Source organism: Heterodontus francisci, chromosome 1, assembly GCF_036365525.1.
Source record: "Heterodontus francisci isolate sHetFra1 chromosome 1, sHetFra1.hap1, whole genome shotgun sequence".
Lineage (NCBI taxonomy): Eukaryota > Metazoa > Chordata > Chondrichthyes > Heterodontiformes > Heterodontidae > Heterodontus > Heterodontus francisci.
The window spans coordinates 245,692,671-245,714,309 of record NC_090371.1 but is presented as its reverse complement, the minus strand read 5'-3'; the positions used below and the strand labels follow the sequence as shown (position 1 = coordinate 245,714,309).

At 44.8% G+C, this 21,639-nt stretch overlaps 1 protein-coding gene across 5 annotated transcripts in view; it reads right to left on the bottom strand.

Moving 5' to 3' along the window:
- The window catches only part of afg2a (AFG2 AAA ATPase homolog A), a 607,544-nt gene that overhangs the window by 519,402 nt on the left and 66,503 nt on the right, over nt 1–21,639 (bottom strand). For all 5 annotated transcript variants that reach the window (XM_068042637.1, XM_068042646.1, XM_068042657.1 and 2 more), the window contains exon 9: nt 10,527–10,782. In XM_068042637.1, coding sequence (XP_067898738.1) covers nt 10,527–10,782 — 256 coding nt within the window. The remainder of the gene's footprint in view (nt 1–10,526; nt 10,783–21,639) is intronic.

Sequence of the window (21,639 nt, the reverse complement as noted above, 5' to 3'; positions counted from 1 at the left end):
TCAATGAAAGTATCAGGAGTGACCACCGCACAGTCCTTGTGGAGACGAAGTCCTGTCTTCACACTGAGGATACCCTCCATCGTGTTGTGTGGCATTACCACTGTGCTAAATGGGATAGATTTCAAACAAATGTAGCAACTGAAAACTGGGCATGCATGAGGCGCTGTGTGCCATCAGCAGCAGCAGAATTGCATTCAACCACAATCTGAAACCTCATGGCCTGGCATATTCCCCACTCTACCATTACCATCAAGCCAGGGATCAACCCTTGTTCATGAAGAGTGCAGGAGGACATGCCAGGAGCAGCACCAGGCATACCTCAAAATGAGGTGTCAACCTGGTGAAGCTACAACACAGGACTACATGCATGCCAAACAGCAGAAGCAGCATGCGATAGACAGAGCTAAGCGATCCCACAACCAACGGATCAGATTTAACTAAGCTCTGCAGTCCTGCCACATGCAGTCGTGAATGGTGGTGGACAATTAAACAATGAACAGGAGGAGGAGCTCCACAAATATTGCCATCCTCAATGATGAGGGAGTCCAGCACATCAGTGCAAAAGACAAGGCTGAAGCATTTGCATCCATCTTCAGCCTGAAGTGCTAAGTGGATGATCCAGATCAGCCTCCTCCCGAGGACCCCAGCATTACAGACGTCAGTCTTCAGCCAATCCAATTCACGCCACGTATCAAGGAATGGCTGAAGGCACTGGAAACTGCAAAGGCTATGGGCCCTGACAACATTCTGGCAATAGTACTGAAGACTTGTGCTCCAGAACGAACCGCGCCCCTAGCTAAGCTGTTCCAGTATAGCTACAACACTGTCATCTACCCGGCAATGTGGAAAATTGCCCAGATATGTCCCGTAAACAAAAAACATGACAAATCCAACCCAGCCAATTACCACCCTATCAGTCTGCTCTCGATCATCAGCAAAGTGATGGAAGGGGTCATCAACAGTGCTATCAAGCGGCACTTGCTCAGCAATAACCTGCTCACTGGCGCTCAGTTTGGATTTCGCCAGGGCCACTCAGCTCCTGACCTCAATACAGCCTTGGTCCAAACATGGACAAAAGCGATGAACTCAAGAGGTGAGGTGAGAGTGACTACCCTTGGCATCAAGGCAGCATTTCATCAAGTAAGGCATCAAGAATCCCTAGCAAAAAGGGAGTCAATGGGAATCAGGGGGAAAACTTTCCACTGGTTGGTGTCATACCTAGCACAAAGGAAGATGGTTGCGGTTGTTGGAGATCAATCATCTCAGACCCAGGACATTACTGCAGGAATTCCTCAGGGGTAGTGTTCCAGGCCCAACCATCTTCAGCTGTTTCATCATGATCTTCCCTCCATCATAAGGTCAGAAGTGAGGATGTTCGCTGATGATTGCACGATGTTCAGCACCATTCACAACTCCTCAGTTACTGATGCAGCCAGTGTCCAGATGCAGACAACAACCCGGCTTGGGCTGATAAGTGACAAGTTACATTCGTGCCACACAAGTGCCAGGCAATGACCATCTCAAACAAGAGAGAATCTAACCATCTCCCCTTGATGTTCAATGGCATTACCATCACTGAATCCCCCACTATCAACACCCTGGGGTTACCATTGACCAGAAACCGAACTGGACCAGCCACATAAATACTGTGGCTACAAGAGCAGATCAGAGGCTGGGAATTCTGTGGTAACTCATCTGCTGTCTCCCCGGTGACTGTCCACCATCTACAAGGCACAAGTCAGGAGTGTGATGGAATGCTCTCCACTTACCTAGATGAATGCAGCTCCAACAACACTCATGAAGCTCCACACCATCCAAGACAAAGCAGCCCACTTGATTGGCACTCCATCCACCACCTCCAACATTCACTCTCTCCACCACCGACACACAGTGGCAGCAGTGTGTACCAACTACAAGATGCACTGCAGCAACTCACCAAGGCTCCTTCAACAGCACCTTCCAACCCCGCGACCTCTGCCACCTAGAAGGACAAGGACAGCAGATGCATGGGAACACAACCATCTGCAAGTTCCCCTCCAAGCCACACACCATCCTGACTTGGAACTATATCGCCGTTCCTTCACTGTCGCTGGGCCAAAATTCTGGAACTCCCTTCCTAAAGCCTAAACCCCACTGACTGCAGTGGTTCAAGAAGGCAGCTCACCACCACGTTCTCAAGGGCAACAATGGATGAGTGATAAATGCTGACCTGGGCAGTGATGCCCATATCCCATGTACGAAAAGAAAAGAGAGTTAAAGTTTCAGGTCTGTGACCTTTCATCAGAACAGTTCTGATAAAAGGTCACACACCTGAAACGTTAATTCTGTTACTCTTTCAACAGATAATTGTGGTATATTTGCACTCCAAGGCCAATATATTTTTCCTGAGGTGGGGTGCTCAATGCAGCACTCCAGATGTGGTCTATCCAAAGCTTACCACTTACTACTACCAACTACAACAAATTGTATCCGTATATTGCAAATAAGCTAATAAAACATCCCAAGGCAATTCACAGGAGCGTTACCAAACAAAATTTGGCAGCAATCAACCTAGAGGAGATATTAGGGCAGATGACTAAAAGTTAAGGAGTGTCTTAAAGGAGAAAAGAAAGGCAGAGAAGTGTAGGGAGGGATTTCCAGTTAGGCCCGAGGCTGTTGAAGGCACAGCCGCCAATGGGGGAGCGATTAAAATCAGGGATGCTCAAGAGGTCAGGATTAGAGGAGTGCACATAACTTAGAGGATTGTGGATCTGGAGGTGATTACAGAGTTAGGGAGGGCGAGGTCATGGAGGGACTTGAAAACAAGAATCAGAATTTTAAAATCAAAGCACTGTTTCACCAGGAGCCAATGAAGGTCAGTGAGAACAAGGGCAATGGGTGAATGGGAATTGGTGCAAGTTAGGACATGGGCAGCAGGGTTTTGAATAACTTAAAATTTCCAGAGCTTAGAATGTCGGAGCTGGCCAGGAGTGCATTGGAATATTCAAGTCTAGACATAACGAAGCTATGAAGGGTTCAAGCAGTAAATGAGCTGAGGTGGAGTCGGGCAATGTTACGAGGTGAAAACGGGTGGTCTTAGTGATGGCGAATATGTGTGATTGGAAGCTTATCTTTGGATCAAATATGACACCAAGGTTGCGAGCCCTCAGACAATTACCAGGGAGAGGGATGAAGTCAGTGGCTAGAAAATGAAGTTTGTAGAGAGCACTGAAGACAATGGCTTTGGTCTTCCCAATATCTAGTTGGAGGAAAGTTCTGCTCATCTCGTACTAGATATCAATTTAGAGCTAGTGGAGGAGTTGAGATAGGTAGTAGTGAGGTAGAACTGGGTGCTGTCAACATACATTTGGAAAATGACACTGTGTTTTCAGACGATATCGCCGAGAAGCAGCATGTCGTTAAGAAATAGGAGAGGGCCAAAGACAGATCCGTGGGGGATGCCAGAGGTAGTGGCAAGGAAGCGGGAAGAAAACCCATTGCAAGTGATTCTCTGTCTACAACTGGATAGTTAAGAACGGAACCAGGCTTGTGCAGTTCCACCCAAACGGACAACGGCAGAAAAGTCTTGGAGAAGAATAGCATGATCAGTTGTGTCAAAGGCTACAGACAGGTCAAGAAGGAGAAGGATGGATAATTTACTTTGCAACAGTCACATTGGATGTCATTTGTAATTTTGGTACAAGCCATTCTCGTGCTGTCACAGGGCAGAAAACTGATTTGAGAGTTTCAAACATGAAGTCTGGGGAAAATGGGCAAGGATTTGTATAACTAAAGCATAATTTCCTCGCCTTTATATTCCAACCCACTTAAGGTAAAGGTCAACTTTCCATTGTCATTTTGATTTTGTGTTCCTTGGCTTGCTGTGAACATTAAAGCTGAAATATTGTTTTTGTGGCAAAAGGGGACTTACATTTTCTGCCTTTTGGCTGATTGATTTTCACTGTTATAAAAGCAGCACTGTACCAATCAGAAACAAGACATAAGCCTACACTCTACCAATTAGAAAATTAGAATAGGAAGCTGCAGGCACAAAAATCTTTATAGATTGATATTTTCTGCTAATTGATGTTCAGTACTATCTAATAAATTAAAGAAACAGACAACAGTTTGAATGCAGAACTTAAGTATACAATCTTTCTCAGCTTAGAATACGATCATGGAAGCTGTAGTTCAAGAGTTAGCAAGCACAGCACTCGATCCATCTTCACAGTTACTTGCTCCAATTCAGGAAATCCTCTGCAGAGCTTACACCAAATATGTCAACCCGCAGGGTTTGTTCATAATATGCTGAAGTATCAATTTGATTCCGTATGTTTTCTGATTATGACAAAAGTATCCCAGCAGATTTTTCTAAATTAAAATTCCAGACATTTCAAGCAAGGTTCAGTCTCCAAACTTGGTCAAAAAATTCAAACAAAAACTGTAAATTTTAAATCAAACCAGAAAATGCTAGAACTGCACAGCATGCCAACCAGCACAGATTATCATTTCAGGTAGAAGCCTTGCATTCAAACGATTTTTCTCCTTTTAGATGCTGATCAACATGCTGTGCATTTCCAGTCTATTTCATATCTCAGTTTATTCTTGCAATTTTAATTTAAACATATGGCCATGACAAGACTCCATTTCTGTTAATATTTTTATACCATTTTTTCTCAATACGTTTATACTCATTTCTGTTATACACAAGCCTTCTTATATGCATGCACTACTCTGATCCACTGACATCCAACAAGGTTTTATTATATGTTAAATCTGTTGCTATGTTGTTAAATTACAATGCTGAGATTCAAGAAAGTTTCAAAATGGTCTTCAAAAATTGCAGCACAACAGTACCTCAGTGCACGTAACATTACAGTGTTATTAAGGTTAACACATGAAGATAGCTATGTGGAAAGGTAATCTAATCCTCAGGCTCTCTACTAACCCATTATCTACAGCTAATGGTTACATTGTGATTTTGTCCCCATTCTTGAATGTCTTAACCATGTCCATGATCATTCCAGTAGATGGCAGTCTACCCCACAATATAACAGGAGTCACTGTGGAAAAGTTAGATTTTCTAGATTGTCCAGACAACCTCTCTGCATTAACCCCATCAATTCTCCATGATTTTGAAAATTTAGCTCACAACTCTCATCTTAATTTGTCAGTATTAAGCACTCCCAGATCAGGTATAGCCCCATAAAGTAAAGCTCCTTCCCCTCTATTCAAAAAATGTACCTATGCCCCAGCCACACGAGTACATTTTCTCTGGCATTTTTCCAATTTCCACATTAGTCATCATGTGACTTTGGAGAGATTGCCAATGTTCATGCCAATCAGTGTTAAACTAACAGCAGTTTGGTGCTACGTGCCCACACCCACTGGGAACAGAAATAAGACTATCCAATTGCATTTTACATAAGATAACAGACAAAGGAGACTTTTATTCCATCAGTCTGAGCTGGATTTAAATCTGGGTTGGAGGTGAAAGGCCAGTGGCTAACCTAACACACCACCCCATCTCATAAATTTTCTTTTTCTAATGAGTTCCTTTTGACGCTCCTTATTACTCATCTTACAACTCTGGGGTAAATTCTTAATCACCACCGGGAAATCTTTTTGTTTTTACGTTACTTGAATGGGAACATCTTTGGGATGGAATTTAAAATGAAGAAAAATAAGGAGCTGCATGTTAGTGACCAATAGTTCTGTTCTAAACTTCAAATTGGGAATAGGGAGGAGGTGAGTTTCTTCAGCTCACAGCATGTCCCCTAATTGAGGCCTCTACTGTTATGGATGGTAAGAATAGATAATTGCATCTATCTCATCACAGAGCTTATTGGGCTCCTAACAATGTACAGATGAAGCAAAAAAAAAATTCAACCTACACACAACCTACCGTCATCACTATCAAATCAGTCTGTGAATCAAATTATGCAGAAATAAAAAACAGTAACGGTATTCTCTGGTTCTAAGTAATAAAATGCCTTTACTGACAATATGCGTAATGGGAGAGGTAGCTCTGAACGTTTATTGACGCCAACAGTGTTTCCATCTCCAAAATTCAATGCATGCAATGTGATGGTTTACACATCAACCACTGTCAAAAAACTAGTGACATCTGCTTTTAATTATAGACAAGGTAAAAGATCATATCACTGTAGACAGGTTTGATTTCTGTCAACAGTGCTGGTGTCAGAAGCCACAGACAGTTCATTTGACTCTGCGGACAACTTGACACCACTCCATGATCCTTCTGTACAGCAGTGCTCAGCAAAAAGGGTGTATAGCATATTCACATTTACAGCACAAGCTTGTTACCACACTTTCCCAACCCATTGCCCAGTCATATAAAACAGGGGCAATAGGTTGCAAACATGTGAAAGTGTTTAGGTCACCAGTCGCCAAACTGTACTGACAGTGTTTCCTATAATGCTAATAGTCAAAATGCTGACTTGAAGTCAATTAATAATGGTTGTATATTGACTTCTGTAGGGAGAGGCTGTACCAGGCACAATCTTGTGAGCCAATCCATTGTACACCATGCCTGAGAGATGGGGGTAGATTCTGTTACGGTACCAACACTGAATGCGCCTGTACTAAGTTACTCTCTAAAATAATACAAATATAAAAAATGCAGCAGAATTTAGTGCAGCATACTGAGCACTTGTATGTGATCAGTGCTTGTGCCAGTCTGCACATCTACTAATAATTATCACACTGGTTGCCATTTTGCCAGTGACAGGACGCAGAGTATATGCTAGTTGCAATCATTTTTTTCCAAGAGAAAATTTAAAATCTTTACGAATGTAATTATAATACAAGTTTGCTTTTCGGCAGGATTCTCCCAAAACATAGTGTGGGGGGTGGGCAGCATCCAGGAATAAATACCCTGAGCATGTCATACTAAATACAAAATGATACTGCAGAGATTCTCTTGATGAATCATTTGGCAAATACATTGTTTGATATGGAATTGAGACATTCAAAGCTAAAACTATTTCTGCTGGTTGGTGAGTCTGGCACTAGGGAATATAGCATTAAAATTAGAGCCAGGCCTTTCAGGAGTGAAGTTAGGAAATGCACACAGGGTGGTAGCAGTTTGGAATACTCTTCCGCAAATGGCAGTTAATGCTGGGCCAACTGTTAATTTTAAATTCGAGATTGATACATTTTTGTTAACCAAAGATACGAAAGGGATATGGGGCAAAGGCTAGGTCACAGATCAGTCATGATCCCATTGAATGGGAGAACAATCTCGAGGGGCTAAATGGCCCACTCCTGCTCCTATGATTGTCATGTTAGCTGATCTCTTCTGGGCCAGGAGATAACAATAATTGATGCCTACACTCATGGGCTAGGCAGGGGTAAGTTTAAAAAAAAAAGGAACTAGAGTTCCAGCTGCTGGCCATTATCTAGTGACTTTTGCTGGAAAATGCATACATATATGGGCTTCTGAGAGAGGAGGATCAGACTCACTCATGCATCATCACATGATAAAATAGCCTGCCAACACTCACGGTTTAGACTCGTATGTGAAAAATAGCTATTGGGCAAGGCACTGGATGATGGTTGGTGACCACAGAGCCATCTCCAGGAAAGGAGGTAAGAGAAAATTGAGGATGGGGAGAAATGGATATTTTCATTCCAAATGTATATTTTGACTGTGTGTATTAAACCAAGTAAACGCAAATTAAACGCAAGCAAATGGACCGCTGGGTGGAGCACTACCTAGAACTGTACTCCAGGGAAAATGTTGTCACTGAGACCGCCCTCAATGCAGCCCAGTCTCTGCCAGTCATGGATGAGTTGGACGAACAGCCAACAACATCGGAACTCCGTGATGCCATTGATTCTCTAGCCAGTGGAAAAGCCCCTGGAAAGGATGGCATTACCCCTGAAATAATAAAAAGTGCCAAGCCTGCTATACTCTCAGCACGCCATGAACTGCTTTGCTTGTGCTGGGATGTACCACAGGACATGCGCGATGCCAATATCATCACCCTCTAAAAGAACAAGGGTGACCACGGTGACTGCAACAACTATCGTGGAATCTCCCTGCTCAGCATAGTGGGGAAAGTCTTCGCTCGAGTCATTTCAAACAGACTCCAGAAGCTGGCTGAGCGTATCTACCCTGAGGCACAGTGCGGCTTTCGAGCAGAGAGATCCACCATTGACATGCTGTTCTCCCTTCTCCAGCTACAGGAGAAATGCCGCGAACAACAGACGGCACTCTACGTTGCTTTCATTGATCTCACCAAAGCCGTTGACCTGGTCAGAACCTACACTGTTTGGGATCTTCTTCTCACTGCTGCTCTCACATGCGCTCAAGTCTTCAGAAGAAGAAATTTTCCTCCACACAAGATCAGATGGCAGGTTGTTCAACCTTGCCCATCTCAGAGCGAAGACCAAAGTACGGAAGGTCCTCATCAGGGAACACCTCTTTGCTGACGATGCTGCATTAACATCCCACACTGAAGAGTGTCTAAAGAAACCCATCGACAGGATTGCACAAACAAGTGTCCCCCCTCTTTCAAAGCAAGCATTTTTTTTTCAAGCACCATTAATAGCTTCTTTTTTTCTTCTCTTCTCTTCTTTGGCCTCCTTATCTCGAGAGACAATGGATAAGCCTGGAGGTGGTCAGTGGTTTGTGAAGCAGCGCCTGGAGTGGCTATAAAGGCCAATTCTAGAGTGACAGGCTCTTCCACAGGTGCTGCAGAGAAATTTGTTTGTCGGGGCTGTTACACAGTTGGCTCTCCCTTTGCGCCTCTCTCTTTTTTCCTGCCAACTACTAAGTCTCTTCAACTCGCCACACTTTAGCCCCGCCTTTATGGCTGCCCGCCAGCTCTGGCAGATGCTGGCAACTGACTCCCACGACTTGTGATCAATGTCACAGGATTTCATAAAAGCAAAATACTGCGGATGCTGGAAATCTGAAACAAAAACAAGAAATGCTGGAATCACTCAGCAGGTATTAGAAAAGTAATAATTTTCTAATATTTGTCAGTTCCGAAGAAGAGTCACTGACCCGAAACGTTAACTCTGCTTCTCTTTCCACAGATGCTGCCAGACCTGCTGAGTGATTCCAGCATTTCTTGTTTTTGTCACAGGATTTCATGTCACGTTTGCAGACGTCTTTAAAGCGGAGACATGGACGGCCGGTGGGTCTGATACCAGTGACGGGCTCGCTGTACAATGTGTCTCGGGTGATCCTGCCATCTTCCAAGCGGCTCACATGGCCAAGCCATCTCAAGCGCCGCTGACTCAGTAGTGTGTATAAGCTGGGGATGTTGGCCGCCTCGAGGACTTCTGTGTTGGAGATACGGTCCAACCGTAAGGTTAAAGCTAAAGCCGAAGCTATTGAAACTGCCGATCACAAGGATACCACAGGGATCAAAGTATTTTCAAGAGAAAACTTTGAGGTTCAGTTTTCTCTGCTGCCACAGCAGTGAAGTACAGAGGGTCAGTCTGCCAAGCCACAGTACTGTTGACTTCATGATGGGCAAGAGAGACAGAGAGAAAACAAAAACTCCAAAGATAATCAGGGACTACAATGCAGTGGCCTGAGAGCCCCCTGGGAACAGATCACCCACCTTCTGGTCTAAGAAAAAAGGAATTAATAACTTCAAAAATAAACAAACTTCACTTTTTCCCCTAAACTACTGTCTATATTTTTTTTAAAAAAGAAAGCAACATTTTTTTTCCTAAATCTACCCATTGCAGTAGAATATGTCAACAAAGCTACAATTTGGGTGACCAACTATCTATATTCAGTTCATGTGGCACCTGAGGAAATTGAACTTTAAAGTTTCATTTTAAAATAACTTTGCTCATTCACACAGACCAACAGTTTCAAAGGCTTTTCCATAGCTTTAACCTCAGCGACTGCCTCGAAAATTTAACAAGTTATTTTGTTGTGAAATTCATTTCTTTCTGAACTACGATTTTAAGAGGAGGAGAGTTGAACCATTAAGTTCACCCAAATGTTATAAACTCCATTTTCTTCTGTCTTTCACAGTTATAACACGAACTTCGCAATTGATGTACAGGTGTAATTCACATCTATTTGCAAGAAAACTGGCTATTAATAATTAGTAAATGGCTGAACACAGTCGCATTTCAAGTTATATGGATGGAGTTCTACACTTGGTACCTGTAGCTAGACATTAAAAGTTGCCCAAGAACAAGCCTCGCATGACTATTCCTGTGATTTCCTCCCTTCATTCAGGTTCACAAGAGCTCTTGATTTGCAGAATTGTATGTGGAAACTAATGCTCTACCACGCTGTTGCCCAGCATATTGGATATTACACTGCCCATCACTTGCAACATGACATACAATGAAATAACATTTCACCGCACAGCACTTATTTTTATATTAGAGGTAAAGTGAATGCAGCACACTCTGTTTTACTTAAGCAGGTGAAATCCTCAAAGAGCACCATTAAAATATAACTCATGTATTATTCTGGTGGTACTACATCATATTCACCACAAGATGGTGCAACAACAAAAACCAGGCCAACAGTACGATGTAGTTACCTGCTTCCTGGCAGACTGCTGCCAGATCTGCTCCAACATAGCCATGAGCCCCATCTGCAAGCTGTGTCAGCTCCACCTCAGTCAACAAGGTGGGAACATTCTTCAGAAACTTCTTCAAGATATCTGCACGGTCTTCAGCATTAGGGATACCAATCTCTATTTCTTTATCAAATCGTCCAGGCCTCCGAAGTGCTGGATCTAAGGCATGAGGTCGATTTGTGGCACCAAGGACCAGGAGCTGTCCTTGACTTCCTTCCTAACAAGCAAGAAAAAAAAAGTCACATTTCATCAATACATATTTCACTACAACCCAGTGCTCAAGATTCCTCCAGCCCGGTGCGCGAGATCTCGAAAAGCAAATTCCTCAAAATGCAAACTTTAGAAGATAACCACCAGTGGCTCAGTGTTACAGAAAGTCACAATATTTACAGCCAGTGGTTTGATTGTCTCTATTCAATAAACACCCGTTACTGTATAACATAACTAGCAGAAACCTGCAAAACATTTGCGGTGCAATTAGTGTCTTTATTGCAACAGTACTTCTTTAAATCCCCATTCCATGTCATTCCATCCTTCCCATTTCATCCCTAACATGTAATACCCATTCCATTCCGTTCATCCCACCCCTTCTTCCAATGCCATCCCTCTGATTCTACCCCATCCCCGATTCCATCCCTTCCATGAATTTCCTCCCGCCCCCGCCATCCCATTTTATTTAACCCCCTCCCATGCAGTCTTCCCCCTCTCCCTTGCGTGGAGAGCGCTTTATGTTTGGTGAGGTTGTTCTGCACCTGTGGGATGACAGCTGGTTAATTAGATATTTTAAATCTTTACTGTAACATTTGGGTACTGAGCGTACCAGGCACCACCCACCAACAGATACACCCCTTTAACCGATCAATCAAAACAATCCAGACAGACAAAAAATGCATATTATTAGATATACATATATTAGTGGGGTTTTAATCACGTTGATGCAGCCATCTGGAACTGCTGTGAATCTATCATATTCTAATAGTTTAGAAATCAATTATTCTGATCGTTTTCAAAATAAACTATTCCAAACCATTTTTATAATTTGCATCCACAATGACGAAAATAGAAGCAGTTAAATTAAACTACATGAGGAACAATTTCACAACTCACATTACTTCATAATCTAAACACCATTTTTCAATAAAGAATTTACACTTCACTATTAAAGACACAGTTGGGAGAGTTTGCAGTGGATCACACGTATATCTTTACAGAATTTTGATTTACACGGGTGAGGAGCGTGTATCACTCTCAAACATATATTGATGCCGACTATACACATCTCTGTAATATGTCCCAACCGTTCATACACTGTAAGTGTTACAAGTAACTCGATGTTCAGTGCTTCTTTTTAAAGTGATACTGGCCTGGATTTTGCAATCAGCAGCAAAGGAACGGCACCTCACTGACAACTGCCCACAAAGATTTGACATTTGACAAAGACTTTACAGCGCGACTTCCTATCATCAGGTGTCTGTTCTAGAGTAGCGACCTCTAGAGGGCATTTGTGAGCAGGACAAGAAACACTGATGCTTTTCCACCAGTTAAAGAATCCTCACAGAGAGGGGCTGGAATTTTACGCCCCAACCCCTGCCCCCGCCCCCTGGGACCGGGCTAGAGGCAGAGTGCGGGAGGCGTAAAATTGAATGGGAGGTGGGGGGTGGGTTGCCATTCCAGATGCCTACCCGCCCCCACTGCCATTTTGCCAGCCATGGGAAAGGTAGCAAACAGCCTCCTGCCCCAGGTCAATTAAGTCCCTTAAGTGACCAATTAATTGCCACTTAAGGTCCTCCTTCCAGAGCTGCTGGTGTATTACTAGCAGCAGCCGGCCACTTCACCAGCTGAGGAGGCTGCCCAATTAAACCTGGCTGCCTCCTTGCAGGCTGGGGGATTTGGGCCTCCTGATTGGGCACCCTGTGCCCCACCAGGAGGGAACCCCCGCCCCAGCGGCACAAACTGCCTCCGCTGGAGCACCTCCCCCCGCATCGTTGATCGGCACAGACTCGGTGGGCCGAAGGGCCTGTTTCAGTGCTGTATCTCTAAAATAAAAAAAAATAAAAGTCCTGACCTAGGTCATTTAAGGGCCTGGGCCACGCAAAACCACTGCATGGCTTCAAGGCCCGGCAGAGGCAAGCCCATGCCGACATTTCAGCTAGTGGGCCGAGTCACCGCCGCCATGTAAAATTGCAGCCACAGATTCCAAACCAGGTAGTATAAAGCAGTTACAAAAACAAGAAATGCTGGAATCACTCAGCAGGTCTGGCAACATCTGTGGAAAGAGAAGCAGAGTTAACGTTTCGGGTCAGTGACCCTTCTTCGGAGTATAAAGCAGTTATTTTTGTTCAAATATAAATTAGATTTAAATGATGTTCTGAAAGCAAAATAAAAGATTGGGAAATACGGACAGAATTAGCAGAGAGAGAACACAGAGACAGTCAGAAAAAATTGAAAAAGTAATTTTTCTTTTAAATCTCCAACACCAATTCTCTTCTGAGGGAATAAGATGCCACCTTGTGAAATTAATTTTCAGGGTCAGAGAGGTTGTTCGGTAGTAATTATCACTTATTATGCCGTTAAAAACTTACTTACTCCTGAATGCATCAGCCATAACTTTTTCAGCCATCTTTAGTATTGAACTAACAGGCATGTACAGCAAGTTCACGCCGTTGCTACCATTTGAATGTTAAGTCTATTGACAAGGAGTGCAACAGCACACCTTGTGGAGGGGCTGGGTATCTCTGACAGCAACCTCTGTTTTATCAGTACATTAAGAGCTTAGAAAACAATAAAAAGTTTCAAAAATTCCTTATTTTGTTATATATCTACTAAAATAAATAATTTTCACAGAAAAGTCAAATATGTTTAAAATTCAAATGGTTTTTCTTTCCTTGGTACTACAGTCATGAGCTGCGATCCGAGACTTAACTAAACAAATATATTGGGCGATTTCCCAATAGCTTATGCCAAAATCCAAGCAAAAATCATATTGGCAGGACTTCAACCCCAGAAAGTGTTGTTCAGTAACTTCCAGTCAGTGGAATTTGGGATGAAGGGAAGGCAGAGAGAGTGGCAGGCTGTCGCACCAAAAACAGATGAGAACTGAATGAAAATATTATAATGACATGCAAATAAAAACAATCTGATTTCTCATGACTAATGCACTCATATCTCATGCTTTTAGACGAAAGTTCATTACACAGGAAGTTGACGTTTAAAGGGGATCTTTATCACTTGGAAAAATGTAGTGTCCACTCGTGCTGTTGACTTTGGAAAGACGATGCCAGAGCAAGCAACCGCACCAGTCACTTTTTCCAAATATTAGGGCTCCCCAAAGTGCAGAGCATCATTGAAAGCACCAAATGTTCATAAATGGCTGTTGTACCCAATAGCTTCACATTGATGAACCAGAACATTCAGCTCCTCTATGAGCATAATGCAGGTCAATGCCTGCTTCCCAGGCAGTCATAAGAGTCTTTATTTTAAGGCATTGTACTGTGGCCTCATCATTTGTTTCACAAAAACAGTTCAAGAGTACTTCCTAGGAGACCCCGAATAGCTACCCAGGACAGACACAGCGAAATGCACGCAGCCAAAATCATCATAGAATACATCACAGCATCTTGAAGCATGGCCAAAGTTTCAAGTCTGTGACCTTTCATCAGAACTGAGAAAAGTTAGAAATGTAATAGGTTTTGAGCAAGGTGAAAATGGAAGGGTGGGAAGAATAACAAAAAGGAAGGTGTGTGATTATTGTATTAAAAGACAAATCAATAGCCCAGAGAGTGTTAATGGCTTCTTCCCCCATCCCCTTTTCTCTTGCTCAAAGTCTATTACATTTCTAAACTTTGCCAGTTCTGATAAAGGGTCACAGACCCGAAACGTTAACTCTGTTTCTCTCTCCACAGATGCAGCCAGACCTGCTAAGTATTTCCAGCAATTTCTGTTTGTATGACAAAACACACCTTGACCTAAAATGCCTTAAGCACAGACTGAACTGCCAGGGATCCCCTTTCTTTTCACCTGCTGATATACTATTCAATACCATACCAACAACACATTCTAAACTCAGTTGGACTTCAGTGCTCTGAACCTTAACCTATTGTTTCTTCTTGGTGCTCCCCTATGACAAGAGTCAGATTAATAAATGGGCATTGTGTGTCAGTGGCAGTGTCTTGGGAGTGGAGCGCTTGAAAGGATAGAAATGAGTTATATTGAATGCTGTGATTTACTCAACAAATGAGGGAGACTCTGTCCTGGCACAGTTTCTGGACCTTATCTAGAGAAAGAGAACAAACTCTCTTTCTGTCATTAAGATAATCCTTGAACTATAGGGTACAGCAGGATAAACTTTGTAGCTTAACTACAGGAAGCGGATTTGAGGACGTGTAAGGACTCGATTCCATTCTCCCAGTTTCTCCATGGCCATCACAACTGTTTGGATGAAGCAGCCTTCCAGATTAGTTCTTCTGATTTGTCTTCCTTTATCCTCAACCAAGGATTCTCCCCACCATGGCTGACAGGGCGCTAGATCGAGTTCATTTTACTTCACACACTTCTGCTCTCACCCTCCCAGAATCACAATCGGGTTCCCCTTGTCCTCACCTTCCACCCTAACAGCCTCTATATTAAGCAGATCTCCTCCTCATTTCCACCATCTCCGGCGTGATGCTACCACCAAAGAGATCTTCCCCGCCCCTCCCCTTTCAGCACTCTGAAGGTCCCATTCCTCCACGACACTCTAGTCCACTCCTCAATCACAACCCAACACCCCTTCCCTTTCCCATAGCACCTTTCCATGCAAACACAGGAAATGCAACACCTCCCTTCTCACTCAGCCAAGGCAACAAACACTCCTTCCAAGTGAAACAGCGATTTACTTGTACTTCTTTGAATTTAGTATATTGTATTAGCTGCTCACAATGTGGTCTCCTCTACACTGGGAAGACCAAATGCGGACTGAGTGACTACTTTGTGGAAAACCTCTGTTCAGTATGCCAGTATGATCTTGAGCTTCCATTTCCCTTTTATTCTTAATTCTCCACCTTTTTAAAAAAAATTCATTCATGGGATGTGGGCGTCACTGGCTATGCCAGCATTTATTGCCTTCTTGAACCGCTGCAGTCCATTTGGCGTAGGTAGACCCACAGTGCTGTTAGGAAGGGAATTCCTGGATTTTGACCCAGCGACAGAGAAGGAACAGCGATATAGTTCAAGTCAGGATGGTGTGCAACTTGGAGGGGAACTTGCAGGTGGTTGTGTTCCCATGCATTTGCTGCCCTTGTCCTTCTAGTTGGTAGAGGTCGCGGGTTTGGAAGGTGCTGTCGAAGGAGCCTCGTTGAGTTGCTACAGTGCATCTTGTAGATGGTACACACTGCTGCTACTGTGCGTCGGTGGTGGAAGGAGTGAATGTTTGTAGATGGGATGCCAGTCAAGCGGGCTGCTTTGTCCTGGATGGTGACGAGCTTCTTGAGTGTTGTTGGAGCTGCCCCCATCCAGGCAAGTGGAGAGTATTCCATCACACTCCTGACTTGTGCTTAGTAGATGGTGAAGGGGCTTTGGGGAGTCAGGAGGTGAGTTATTCGCCTCAGGATTCCTAGCCTCTGACCTGCTCTTGTAGCCACGGTATTTATATGGCTACTCCAGTTCAGTTTCTGGTCAATGGTCGCCCCTAGGATGTTGATAGTGGGGGATTCAGCGATGGTAATGCCATTGAATGTCAAGGGGAGATGGTTAGATTCTCTCTTGTTGGAGATGGTCATTACCTGGCACTTGTGTGGCGCGAATGTTACTTGCCACTTATCAGCCCAAGCCTGGATATTGTCCAGGTCTTGCTGCATTTCTACACGGACTGCTTCAGTATCTGAGGAGTCACGAATGGTGCTGAACATTGTTCGCTGATGATTGCACATCCCCACTTCTGACCTTATGATTGAAGGAAGATCATTGAAGAAGCAGCTGAAGATGGTTGGGCCGAGGACACTACCCTGAGGAACTCCTGCAGAGACGTCCTGGAGCTCAGATGATTGACCTCCAACAATCACAACCGTCTTCCTTTGCGCTAGGTATGACTCCAGCCAGCGGAGGGTTTTCCCCCCGATTCCCATTGACCTCAGTTTTGCTAGGGCTCCTTGATGCCATACTCAGTCAAATGCTGCCTTGATGTCAAGGGCAGTCACTCTCACCTCACCTCTCGAATTCAGCTCTTTTGTCCATGTTTGAACCAAGGCTGTAATGAGATCAGGAGCTGAGTGGCCCTGGCGGAACCCAAACTGAGCATCACTGAGCAGGTTATTGCTAAGCAAGTGCCGCTTGATGGCACTGTTGATGACACCTTCCATCACTTTACTGATGATTGAGAGTAGGCTGATGGGGCAGTAATTGGCCGGGTTGGACTTGTATTGTTTTTTGTGTACAGGACATACCTGGGCAATTTTCCACATTGCAGGGTAGATGCCAGTGTTGTAGCTGTACTGGAATAGCTTGGTTAGGGGCGCGGCAAGTTCTGGAGCACAGGTCTTCAGTACTATTGCCGGAATATTGTCAGGGCCCATAGTATTTTGCAGTATCCAGTGCCTTCAGTCATTTCTTGATATCACGCGGAGTGAATCGAATTGGCTGAAGTCTGGCATCTGTGATACTGGGGACTTCAGGAGGAAGCCGAGATGGATCAACTCGGCACTTCTGGCTGAAGATTGTTGCAAATGCTTCAGCCTTATCTTTCGCACTGATGTGCTGGGCTCCCCCATCATTGAGGATGGGGATATTTGTGGAGCCACCCCCTCCAGTTAGTTGTTTAATTGTCCACCACCATTCACGGCTGGATGTGGCAGGCCTGCACAGCTTAGATCTGATCCGTTGGTTATGGGATCGCTTAGCTCTGTCTATCGCATGCTGCTTACACAGTTTGGCATGTTGTAGCTTCACCCGGTTGACACCTCATTTTGAGGTATGCCTGGTGCTGCTCCTGGCATGCCCTCCTTCTGGCCTCCTGGCTTGATGGTAATGGTAGAGTGGGAGATATGCCGGGCATGAGGTTACAGATTGTGGATGAGTACAATTCTGCTGCTGCTGATGGCCCACAGCGCCTCATGGACGCCCAGTTTTGCATTGCAAGATCTGTTCGAAATCTATCCCAGTCAGCACGGTGATAGTGCCACACAACACGATGGACGATATCCTCAATGTGAAGGCGGGACCTCGTCTCCACAAGTACTGTGTGGTGATCACTCCTACCAATACTGTCATGGACAGCAGCATCTGCGGCAGGCAGATTGGTGAGGACGAGGTCAAGTATGTTTTTCCCTCGTGTTGGTTCCCTCACCACCTGCCACAGACCCAGTCTAGCACCTATGTCCTTTAGGACTCGGCCAGCTCGGTCAGTAGTGGTGCAACCGAGCTACTCTTGGTGATGGACATTGAAGTCCCCCACCCAGAGTACATTTTGTGCCCTTGCCACCCTCAGTGCTTCCTCCAAGTGGTGTTCAACATGGAGGAGTACTGACTCATCAGCTGAGGGAGGGCAGTAGGTGGTAATCAGTAGGAGGTTACCTTGCCCATGTTTGACCTGATGCCATGAGACTTCATGGGGTCCGGAGTCGATGTTGAGGACTCCCAGGGCAACTCCCACCCTACTGTATACCACTGTGCCACCACCTCTGGTGGGTCTGTCCTGCCGGTGGGACAGGACATACCTGGGGATGGTGATGGCAGTGTCTGGGACATTGTCTGTAAGGTATGATTCCGTGAGTATGACTATGTCAGGCTGTTGCTTGACTAGTCTATGGGACAGCTCTCCCAACTTTGGCACAAGCCCCCAGATGTTAGTAAGGAGGACTTTGCAGGGTCGACAGGGCTGGGTTTGCCATTGTCGTTTCCGGTGCCTAGGTCAATGCTGGGTAGTCCGTCCGGTTTCATTCCTTTTTATAGACATTGTAGCGGTTAGATACAACCGTGTGCTAGGCTATTTCAGAGGGCATGCAAGAGTTAACCACATTGCTGTGGGTCTGGAGTCACATGTAGGCCAGACCAGGTAAGGACAGCAGATTTCCTTCCCTAAAGGACATTAGTGAACCAGATGGGTTTTTACAACAATTGACAATGGTTTCTTGGCCATCATTAGACTAGCTTTTTAATTCCAGATTTTTTTAAAAATTAAATGCAAATTCCACCTTCTGCTGTGGTGGGATTCGAACTCATGTCCCCAGAGAAATACCCTGGGTCTCTGGGTAACTAGTCCAGTGATAATACCACTACGCCACCGCCTGCCTTGCTCCCACTCTGACCTTTCTGTCCTTAGCCTGCTGCAGTGTTCCTATGAAGCTGAACGCAAGCTTGAGGAACAGCACCTCATCTTTCAACTGGCACTTTACACTTTTCTGGACTCAACATTGAGTTCAACAATTTTAGGTCATAACCTCTGCCCCCAATTTGTTTCATCCCTTATTTTTTTTTTAAAACTGGTTTTTCTTTCCCCCTCATTTCTTTCTTAATTCCTTTACTTTACGTTTGGAAGGCTGCTATTCACACCTCCTCTTGACACATCTTCTGTTTCTTTACTTGTCCCATTACCACTCCCTTTGGCTTTACAACATGAAACCTTTTGTCATTTAATCTCTCCTGCCCTCCACCACTTTATAGACCTTCCCTATTGTTCTTCTTCCCACCCTCCCCGCTTTCACTTGCTTAAAATCTATTACATTTCTAAAGTTTCTGATGAAAGGTCACAGACTTGTAACATTGGGTTGGATTTTATGGTCTCCCCAGTGGTGAGTTTGAAGGCAGGAAGCATTTAATCAGGCGAGATGGTGGCAGGTGGGGAGCCCCACCATCTTCCCATCTCCACAAATTATGTCCATGGCGGGAAGGCCAATTGAGGTCCTACAGTGGGAAATTAATGCCCTATGAAAGCCTCTTCCCGCTGTGCTGGTATTAGCCCAGTGACTGGCAGGCCTGTCGCCATACAGGGAGCACAAAGAGTGAACTTGTGCCGGCTGCTTGTCAGCTCCCATGGGCGGGGGGGGGGGAAAAGAGGGCGCGGGGGCACAAGTCCCTCGTCTACAGGGGCACTCACTGCCTGATCTAGGAACAGGACATCGGGAAGGTGAGGGGCCCCACTAAACGCCACCCCCATCCTTGATGCGAACACCCCCCACACCTCCTACACCGTGACCCCCACCCCGTGAAACCCCTCCTGCCATCACTCAGCTGTGGCCTGGGTCCATTGACGATCCTGGGCCTCAGTTGGGTGCATTATTGGCAGTTGAAACCACCTCCCAGGTGGCGATGCGGAGTAAAAGACCTGCTGGCCTTTGATTGACCGGCAGCTCTCAGCATGTTGGACTTCCCTCTCTGTGGTCCTTAATCCCGGGGAAGGCCCACTGCTCCCCAGCTAAGTGCCTGATTGGCACGTAATGCAGCAAGTCTTCCCGAAAAGAAGCAACACAGGGCTCTCGCTGGCATTTCAGCTGGCGGGCAAGATCCCCGTCGCCTCCATTAAATACCACTCATTAACCCTGTTTCTCTCTCCACAAATGCTGCCAGACCCGCTAAGTATTTCCAATATTTTCTGTTTTTGTTTATATTTTAATGTTTGCTTTGGTGCCAGAAAATAAGGTAAAAAAGGAACAGCACTTTGAATAAGAATCAGAACTTCATGTGCGGTGCACGCACAGGTTCCAGCAGCCAAGCCTCCCATTAGATGTGCAAAGTCAGAAAAGAATACTTCAGAGCAGAAGACAAGGTTGAAGCGTTTCCAATTATCTTCAAGCAGAAGTGCCAAGGGGATGATCCATACTAGCCTCCTGAGGTCCCGAACATCACAGATGCCAGTTTCCAGGCAATTCAATTCACTCCATGTGGTATTAAGAAAGGCTACAGGCCCCGACAACATACCGGCTGTACTGCTGAAGACTTGTTCTCCAGAACTAACCATGACCCAAGCCAAGCTGTTCCAGTACAGCTACAATAACTGCCATCTACCCGACACCAAGAAAAATTGCCCAGGTATATCCTGTCCACCTCATTCACTCCCTCCATCACTGGCACATCGTGGCTGCAGAGCGCACCAACTACAAGGTGCACTGCGGAAACTTGCCAAGGCTCTTTCAACAGCACCATCCAAACCTGCAGGGTCTACCACCCAGAAGAACAACTGCAGCAGACGCATGGGAACACCACCACCTGTACGTTCCCCTTCAAGTCACACATCATCTTGACTTGGAAATATATCACTGTTCCTTCACTGTCATTGGGTCAAAATCCTGAAACTCCCTCCCTAACAGCACTGTGGGTGTACCTACACCACAGACTGCAGCAGTTCAAGAAGGCAGCTCAGCACCACCTTCTCAACAGCAAGTAGGGATGTGCAATAAATGCTGGCCTTGCCAGTAACACCCATATCCCATGAATGAAATAAAAATAAGGTTCCATTCTTAGAACTAATTAATTAGTACAATCTACTGATGACTGGTCCCAGCAACTCTGTGTGCTGCACTCTGCCATAGCCACGGTGCCCCCTTCTCTATCACACTTGGTCCAGACAAATTTTAGCTGAAGTATTGTGAAAACTGAGGGTTTGATGTGCTGTCGCACTTCTGTGGCCATTCTTTGCATTTTAAATTAAATACATTTGTAGTTTGGCTGGTAAAAATAAACCTTTAAGTTGCTGCTGCTGCAAGCATTTAAATCTTTCTGCACCACCCTGATCCCTCTTAATCAACAAACTCCCAATGGCAAACGCACATTTTCAATTTTCCAGACATGACTTAGTCCTTGCATCTCTCCACTGAAACAATGTCTACATTTTCCAACGCAAGTCATTACCCTAAGATCTCTCTAATCTACTTATAAAGTGTTTGCTTACCACTGAATTTACTGATTAAAGCAGTGAAGTAAGTGAACTATTTAGATCAGGACAGTCTCAGGTTCAATTCCTGATCTGTACTGTGTTAGCTGAACTCAGTTGGGGCAACGATAGGGTGTCACATCTGGCCTCAGTGCTCCAGATTGGACAGGGGCAAATTGGTTAAGTCTCCTGCTTCTGATTGCTATCCAGTGATCCCAAATGAAAAATCCTGAG